Below are 9621 nucleotides of genomic sequence, written 5' to 3' on the forward strand. Positions count from 1 at the left end.
TATTTAAAAATAATCAATGCTTTTTTTTTTTTTTGCTGCTGTTGTCATTACTGCTATTACACTATAATGATTCATGCCTGTTACTCTTAAAATACAAATAAAAATATATAAATAAATAAATGAATAATTAAAATAAATAAAACATTTTATTTCCCTGTATGTCATCTGACACTAGAAAACCATGAACATGAATGCTTGAAATGACTGATATCTAAAATTGAATCTCAGCGGGTACTTATTGAATATTTTAGATCAGAGGGGTTCAGCTGACAAAGTTTGGGAATTCTTGCATTAAAAAAAAAAAAAAATCAAAAAAATATAGTTAATAAAAAAGAAATTGTGTTCGGTTGCCTTTTTTATTTTTATTTTTCAAATGTGTATATAAAACTTTCAAAGTATAGGGAACAATCTGTCTTTACTGATTTACTTTACAGTATTTTTTTCCCCCTTGATCACTGTCCTTGCAACAAGGTCCCAAAACAACTTCAACAAAAGCTCATTGTGTGTGATATTTTCCTTTCAGGAAAGGCAGACAAGATAACGGGTCACTTTCAGTTTTAGTCTTGCATGGTTTCATTCCCATTGAATTGTGTCGATGGGAAAAACAGGATACAAGTTAACCCCTGCAATACTTAATAATATTAATTGCATTAATGTTGATATCTGCTTGTAATGTAAGTAATGCAAGGACCACCTGTCCATATATATTTATTTATTTTTTACATTTTAAGAAAAAAAGACACATCTAAAGCTTAAATGTCTACAAAACAAAATTTGAATGAATCATGCAGTTTGGAGCTGAATTAATTGTACAGCTTGTGGATAATGAGAACAAGAAATATAATTTTTAAGTCAGTGTGTGAATTAAAAAGAATGAAAAGTTTGTACATGCACATCATAAATAAAGAAACACTTGCAATGAAGCTGCGACCATGTTTCTCATTCAGATGTCTTTGGGGTGTTTGCCTTGAGCCCTAAGCCTTTTTGATGTATATTTTGACCATGTGTGCACTACACATAAGATGGTAATCATAACTGAGGAGAGAATCCAACGAAGACACTCATACCACAGTGGTAAACCAGAACATGACCTACAGAACAAAACATACGTTTTCAGTCTGTGAACAATTGTACTGAACTACTGTGAGTTCCTATTCACAATTGCATCGAAAAGAGTATTATTACAAATTTATACTTTTAATATTTTTATTATGCATGTTCTCAAGAAAGTTATTGTTGCTGTCTTGTTTTGAACTGATTTTACCATGCTGAACAATAGCTTTCTGTTCATGTCTGATCAACTTACATGGTTTTATTCTGACTCCATGTGAGATGAGAAACTGTTGCAGAGCTCAGGAATATCTCTGTGGTTTGAATGGATGTTGAGAGTGTTGTTGTGCTTCTTATACAATCATAGCTAGAAAAAACTGGTCAATGAAAAAAGGTTTGTCTTCAGATATCTTAGAAGCATGTAAACATCACACTATATATATTTATACTATAGAAATGAAGTGCTACATCTTGTCCACACGTCAAGTAAAACTAATGAAAACAAGTTTCAAAATTATTATACCATTACGCTGTGTACAAAACAACTGGCCTAGGCTAGCAACACAACAATGTCACAGTACTATTGCAATACAATCCTTAATTAAATCAAAAGATGTATCCTTTGTGACCTTTAAATCATCCACAATCTGTTGTACACATTCTATTACATGAAAATAAACAGATAAAAACTGAGTTAGCACTGAGCTTGACTAAATTTATTATGAAATGTAAGGCAAAAATATATTTTTTTCAGACATAAAAACACAAATGTTATCTTTTGTTTTGGTATAAATTACTTACTAAACACTAAAGTGACATTGATGTAGGCCACTGGGAGACTGTAGATGACTGTGATTCATTGTATTGCATCAACAGAATGCCAAATAATATAACAAAAGTTATGTTAAAAACATGAATGAGTTACACTAAAACAAAAAGTAAAAACAGCTGATTGTGAAGTTGAACAGGTAGGAAAGAAATTGAATGTATATTAGATTGATGTGTTAGGCCTCAGCAGTGTAATATAGAGTAATGTTGGCCTACTGCTATTTACGCTGTTAAAGGGATAGTTCACCCAAAAATTAACATTTTGTCATTAATTACTCACCCTCATGTCATTCCAAACACCTAAGACCTTCATTCATCTTCGGAACACAAATTAAGTAATTTTTTATTCATTGCAAGATCGCTTTTACCCTAAATAGGCAGCAAGGATGCTTATGCGATCAACGTCCAGAAATGTAGCAGGGACAAAACATTTTAATTGCCCCTTGGTGGCTGGCTGCAGTATACTGTAGGTCATAAAGCCTGCCCTTTCCATGTAAATGAATGGGACAAACAAAAAAAATCTACCAAAGCTGGCCCATGAAGACATCCGATTTGGCCTGCCATGTCATATCATGCTGGGGGAGAACATCTTCAATTTCTAAAATTATATATAATTTTAGAAATTGAAGATGTTCTCCCCCAGCATGATATGACATGGCAGGCCAAATCGGATATATATATATATATATATATATATATATATATATATATATATATATATATATATATATATATATATATATATATATATATATATATAGATATAAAAATTTCAACACCTTTTGTTTGTCTCAGGGACTCAAAACAGAGTGACCAAATGAGGGAAGAAACCATTAAAGGTCTTGACAGTATAAATAATACCTTGCTTTCTGGTAAGCTGAAACTGTGGTGCCTGCAATTCGGATTGCTCCCTTGTCTAATGTGGCCTCTAAGAGTTTACAAGGTTCCCATTACTAAAATCAAGAAGCTGGTCAGTTCTTATAGCAAGAAGTGGCATGGACTTCCCCAATGCCTCAGTAATATCGGCCTGTATGGGAAAAGTGCCCTGGAACTACCTGTCTCTTGCCTCACTGAAGTAGAACAATGTGAGACTGGACATGACCCTGACCAAGTCTCAAGATGGTATAATACAAGCGGCTGCTGAGTGGTAACTGAGAACAAGTAGACCCCAACAATCTGGAGCAACATAAACTGACCTGAGGGATCTTTGGGAGATGGAAGGAAGCAGATTGGTTGCTCATTATCAGAGCAACCTACGATGTTCTCCCCACATCCAAGAACCTAAACCAGTGAAGTGGAGAAGATCCATCATGTCCTCCCTGTCAAACCCCAGCAACGCTAAATGGTAAAATGGTAAATAGACTGCATTTATATATCACTTTCAACAGACCACATGGCCATCCAAAGCGCTCTACAAGTTGCCTCACATTCACCCATTTACACACTCATTCATGCACCGACTGCGGTGTCAGCCATTCAAGGCACCATCCAGCTAAGGCATATCCTTGTCAGCTGCAAAACCAGTATTTCCCAGGACGTTACACCTGGAGGGACAATCAGGTTCTGAGACAACTGGCTCAATTATCCTGGAGGGAAGGAGAGCCACCACCAGTGCACTCCCTCCTCCATCCCCTGGATTCTCAAAAGCCACTGCCTTCGTAAGAACAGGAAAGATTCCAGTAAAGCCAACTGCAACTTAGTAACGTTCGTGGTCCCGGGAAGGAGGCGGGAACCAGCGAACATTCAAATAAAACTTTAATAACAAAATAAACACAAAAGTGTGTGACTGTCAGTTTCCAAGTCTATGTTCTATGATCTTTGGTTTTGTGGACTCTTATTTTGAAATGTTCTTGTTCCCCATCGTTTCTGTGTTCCCTTGCTCCATTGCCCATCTTTTCAGTTTCTATAGTAATTGATTAGCTCCTCCCTCCTCGTTACCTCATTATTCTGTCTCTCTATTTAACTCAGTTTCAGAGTATTGTTTAGCCCATGTCGTGATGTTTCCTGCCTTGTCTTGCCTTCGTGTTTTGTTTTGGATTGTTTACCTGGTTTGATTCTTGCTTTTGCATATTTGGATTTACCCTTTGGATTACCCTGTCTGGATATTGTCAAAGACCCCCACTTACCCTAGGATTATTCTTGTGTCTTGCCCTCTATATATCTATTTGCCATTGTTTGATCCATGCCTATTATGACCACGTCTCTGACAAATAAAAGCTTGCACATGGATCCGCTTGTCTCACGTCTCGTCGGATCAGCCCTGTTAGAGAATACTCAGCCACACAAGGAACTCAGCGGCTTTTCTGAAGAACATTAGCCAAGTATGGACACGGCAGTAATTTTGTTAGCCCTTAGGCAGGGCTCATGATCACTAGAAAACTTTTTTCTAGACAGAGTTTTTTTGTGATGGCATTAACCATCCTCTTAAATCTTAGCTTTGATGCAAGCGGCCATGCTCATCACTAGCTCAGTTTATGGATTATACTTTGTTGACTGTTGGCTCTTCATTCACCGTTGAGCCTCACAGAGGAAGAATGTGACATGGCACTCACCCATGTAATGGCAGTCGCACTAGAGCACGAGCACGAAATGGTGGTAAAAACTGAGCCTGATTGCAAAATGGCAGCCACAGCTGATCTTCAGTAGTCAAGTCAAGTTGCATCTGATCTTCCTGAGTCCAGTCAAGTCACAGTCAATATTAGTCAAGTCACCGTTGATCTCCCAGAGTCAAGTCAAGGTTGATCTTCCAGAGTCAAGTCACAGCTGTTCTTCATGAATCAAGTCAAATCACAGTTGCACATCTTGACTACTCATATCTCAGCCGATCGTCCAGAGCCTCGTCAGGTCTCTGCCAATCATCCAGAGCCTTGTCACATCTCCGCTGATCTTCTAGAGTGTCATCATGTGACATCGGTTCACTGTGTCTCATCTGTTCATCCTCAATCCTATAACTCCCTGTCTGTTGCACCCAGAGCCTTGAGGTCAGCTCTTCAGTCTTCCAGACTGGCATCCAGCGAGGAGGATGCAATGCTGGTATCAGCACATGCAGCTGGTATCCTTAAACCAGTGCACTCAACCCTTCCTTTTCAGGAACTAATTCCCTTGCCTGCAGCACTTCCCATGTGGGGGATTGCTTTATGGTGTGTTTGGGCTGCATACACCACCACTGAAACTTTATAGATTGTGGTGCTCACTGTCATTTCACCAGAGGTAGTGCTACAAGATCCTCCCGAGGTAGTGGCTCACGCTGCCATGTTTCCAGAGGTGATGGCACCTGCTGCAGCTTCTCCAGAGGTGGCGGCCAATGCTGCTGAATCTCCTGAGGCGGTGGCGTTCGCTTGAGCCCCTTGGGCGGTGGTGGCACCCAACAATAGTAATTGATTTGCTTCTCTCTCCTCGTTATCTCATTATTCTGTCAGTATGCAACTCCGTCTCACACCACCATTCACTGCCGAGTATTGTTTAGCCCATGTTGTCTTATTTCCTACCTTGTCTTGCCTTCGTGTTTTGGATTATTTACCTGGCTTTGATTCTTGCTTTCGTATTTTTGGATTTACCCTTTGGATTACCCTGTCTGGAAATTGTTCACTCATCGAAGACCCATGCTTGTCCTAGGACTATTCTTGTGTCATGCCCTTGATAAACCTGTTTACCATTGTTTGACTTATGCCTGTTATGACCACGTCTCTGACCAATAAATGCTTGCACATGCAACCCTGCTGGACACTGCCCAGGACTGGAAAATGCAGGTTGATCTGGACCAGAAGCTCAGCTTTCCGTCTGAGATAATTACAACTAACCTCAGGCCAGATCTAATACTGTGGTCAATCTCACAACAGTCCTTCTTCTATATCAGATCTATATCTATTTATATTATATCAGCCAAAGCAGTACAATGGGGCTGGCAAACCCAATTGCTTCCCATAGGGTGGGTGAAGAGGTTTTATAGCCACAGCAACAACCAGGCTACTGAAAGGGATGGGAGTCAGAGGACAAGCCATTAGGTCGCTGTCAGAGGCTGCTAAACAAAGCAGCAACTGGCTGTGGCTAAAAAGGAAGGATGCCTAAATGGACTGCAAAATACCTAGGGGGGTTAAAGCAGAGAACAGCACACCTGGGATTCCAAGTGTTGCTTTTGAGCCCTTTGGAGGTGTCGTGGGCCTATCAACAAAACACCAAGGAAGGAGGGGCACACCTGACGACCCCAATAAAGTGATTACCCCTACTTGCCACTCAAGATACTAACAAAGTGCTGATTATTCTAATGCATTGTACTATCAAGTCCTACATGCTCAACTTTGACATTTAGAATGATTGACCACTACACTGCAAGACTGACTAGTCAGAATCAAGTATTCCAGAAAGGAATATAAAAAAATACTTGATTAATGTACAGGTTAAACTCACTGTTTGATGAGATGAGATAAACACAGTCCTTGTCTGCAGGCTGAAGTAGTTGAAGAGAAACAAATTCACTGTTCTGGCTGCTGACATCATTAAAGGCAGAGCAGAAAATCTGACTGTCTTCAGTGATGTTTGAGCAATGGAGATAGAGATCGGTGGATTGGTGCAGGACAATGTGGTTTGGGTGTCCAACTCTGTACCAAGTGTACCGCACATCCGTTCCTCTCTCACTCCAACAGCGAAACACAGATGGTTGACCCCAGCATGTCATCTCTGGGGAACTGAGAGGCCAAACGTTCGGTTTTATTACAGACTCTGAAATGAAATGTATATTTCTTACAGTAAAAGTCAATTTTCAAAAATAAAATGTGAACCATTACAGGTGCACTGGCCAAATGACTTAGGCTGGCTTTATCGCAATGCACAAAATGAAAATAAATTCTTACCTTTTGTTACAGTGACTTGTATCCTTGTCATTATATCAGTATATATTTTGTCAATTGCAACCCAGTATATTCCACTGTCACCAAACTTTAAATCTCTTATATAAACAATCAAGCCTCTAGAAACTCTGTCAATGATTTGAGCCCGTGTTCTGTACGCAGCATGTGTGAATCCATCGGTGTCCATCAGAACTTCACATGAGGATCTGGAGTCTCCAGCACACCAGTACTTCTTGTTAAATCGGTACTGTGTTGTTTTGTAGGTGCAGGTAATAGTCAATGTGCTTCCAATTGTGGCTTGAATCTTTGTTTTATCACACTGAAACTGCACACTTACTACAGAAAAAAAGTTATATTTTTAAGCACTATATAAACAAATTTGATTGTCAATAAAACAATATATAATGTTTAATTCAATCACATTTAATGTCCGAATGAAATGAAAAGTGATCATATTTATTGTCTAAATGCATGTTATATATCTTACTCTGAGCAATTCATCTTTGTTTTTGTTTCTCTCTCTCTCTCTCTCTTTTTTTTTCTTCAAAGTTTTGACACTTCTAATATAATAAATTTCCTAACTGGACTTTGCACTGAAAATGTTTTTTCTTTGGTGAGGTCTAAAGGATTTCTCTAATAATTTAGTCCATTTAAAGCCGCCCCTGGAAGCTTTCACTCAGATGTGTCACAATGCAGAAAAATGAGCTGTCTTTACTTTCACGTACTCTAAATCACGTTTCACTGCGACACGTTTCCATTTGACGAGGTTCATAACAGCTCTCATAACTAATGTGGGACTAGGATGGTTGTGACACTATTTGTTTGTAATTCAGTTAGTTCTACATTATTTATATCATACTTTGAAATTATTTTACCACATCGATCTGTTAAGCCATGTAAATGAATGTAAAACTAAATTTATTTTGGAATTTTAATTTAAAAAAGAGGTTAGAATCATTCTAAAACAGCAAACCTGTAACAGACTGTCTGCTCTGACATGACATTTTGAGATTTTTAACATTTTTAGTGAAGTTCTGAGCAAATGCTACATATCAAATTAAACAACAACAACAAAAAAATAAGATTCACAAGAAAAGAGTAGGTACCTCCAATGATTCCAGTCCAGGTAATTAAAAATGCATTAACATGGTAGCAAATCAATATATATTTTTTCATTTTCCTGCCTAAAAGCTGTCCAATAAATTGTTGGGTGGACATATAAAGAGGTAAATCTGGTGGTATTACAACTCAAGCCATGCCAACACTGGTCTCATTACAAATAAAACTACACTGACATAAATCTAGTTTTCATTTATGAAGCAAATACAAGGCAGCACACATAAATAGATTAGTAGAAAGAGACTTACTCTGTGCTAAAAGCAGTATATACAGGCCCTTCATACTGTTGGTGAGAGTGTGAAAACTGTTATGTGTTGAAGCACCTTGCGTGCTATTTAGAGTCAAACAGGATGTAAGGTAGTCGTGGACAAACTGTGGTTTTCAAATGGCATTTTAGGGTCTTTCAATATGCTGACAAACTGTATGTATAAATGAAGACGAGCAATCCTTAGTAAGTTAAGAAAAGTGAAAGAGCACTCTTCATGCATAACTTTAAAAGAATAAGAATTATAATACAGAGAATCTAACCTTTTTTGGTGAGGTTAGAAAGAGCATTTTGCAACAGGAAAAGGTCAAAGACTGCAAATTTTCTAAACAACCACTAGATAAAACATGTACCTTCCTAGTACTTTTTTTTTTAAAGATTTTGATTAGTAATTGATTAGTAATATATATACAGGTGCGTGTGAAAGACTAAACTTATATTTTCTTGTCATTTTAAGGTCAAAGACTGCCATTTAACTAAACAGCCACTAGATGGAAGACTTACCTTCTAAAGACCTTTTCCAGTATAAAGGCTTGATTAATAAATGATTTTTGATGTATATAAAACATATACATATATTACTTGTGTGTGTGTGAAATGTAAGTAGAAAGTAAAACAGTAATTATCTACTCTTTTTTTTTTTTACGTAGCTATATCTCTTTCAGTGACAGTACAGTCATGTGGTATAAAAAATGTTATCTACAGAGCTGGGTAGTAACTGATTGTAATCTTGATTACGTCATGAAATTCCTAAAATTAAGCGCTTGTAACTTTTCATATTTTACATTTTCTTTTCTAAAATAGCCTACCACTAATACACATCTTCCAGTTTTGTGGGCATTAATACAAAGACCAATTCATTACTTTACCTTTACCAGTTCATTACACAGAAAACTGAGAGGAAAAGCATTTGACCACTAGATTTACAAAAATCAGTTCAGTTTCAACATGATTTCTAAACATTTCAGCAATGCATTAACTAATGATGATTCATTTTTATTTGAATTATCACTCAGTAGGTTAATCATGGACGTCTTGGGAAGGCTTTTGTCTTTCAAACACATTTATGTATTATTATTATTACGTATGCAATGGAGAGATTCTCAAAAAAAATGTTGTCAGCTGAACCTAATATATTTATTTTGAAATACCCCTGAGATTTTAAGGTAATAAGTTAATAATTAAGTATCATATTTGCATGTTAACGGTTTGGGAAATCGTGATGTAATGTAATCCTTAATGCACTTCATGTTGTCAGTAACAAAAAATGGAATATTTTCTTTTTCTACGCATTTTTATTTAAAATTGGTAAGATTATCCTTTTTTAAATGAATGTGATAAACAAGCTAGCTGGCTATTGGTGAAAAGTAATCTAAAATGCATCTAAAAAAATACACACACACACAAAATAATACATTTTAAATAGGTACATCTCCCGGTGCAACAAATTCCTGTTTAAAAGTAATTAATAGTTATAGAAGAATTAATTTGAAGAATTACATTTTTAAGATT

The 9621-nt window shown here is 37.0% G+C and overlaps 1 protein-coding gene across 1 annotated transcript; it reads right to left on the bottom strand.

Moving 5' to 3' along the window:
- Positions 1–796: 796 nt before the first annotated feature.
- On the bottom strand, positions 797–8132 carry LOC113070496 (uncharacterized). Its single transcript, XM_026243800.1, has 5 exons — positions 8093–8132; positions 6729–7061; positions 6286–6597; positions 1307–1427; positions 797–1091 (listed from the first exon to the last, which is right to left on the bottom strand). Exons 1-5 carry the CDS (start codon positions 8124–8126, stop codon positions 944–946), a joined length of 948 nt encoding a protein of 315 aa, XP_026099585.1. The 5' UTR covers positions 8127–8132; the 3' UTR covers positions 797–943.
- Between the last annotated feature and the right edge of the window lie 1489 nt (positions 8133–9621).

This window comes from Carassius auratus, unplaced genomic scaffold (assembly GCF_003368295.1).
Source record: "Carassius auratus strain Wakin unplaced genomic scaffold, ASM336829v1 scaf_tig00004557, whole genome shotgun sequence".
Lineage (NCBI taxonomy): Eukaryota > Metazoa > Chordata > Actinopteri > Cypriniformes > Cyprinidae > Carassius > Carassius auratus.

Excerpts from the sequence above, each read along its gene's own strand:
- LOC113070496 (XM_026243800.1), bottom strand. The coding sequence starts at position 8,126 with ATGAAGGGCCTGTATATACTGCTTTTAGCACAGA. Across the intron at positions 7,062-8,092 it reads TATACTGCTTTTAGCACAGA|TAAGTGTGCAGTTTCAGTGT; the intron begins GTAAGTCTCTTT and ends TTTTTTCTGTAG. Across the intron at positions 1,092-1,306 it reads TGGAGTCAGAATAAAACCAT|GTCATGTTCTGGTTTACCAC; the intron begins GTAAGTTGATCA and ends TTTGTTCTGTAG.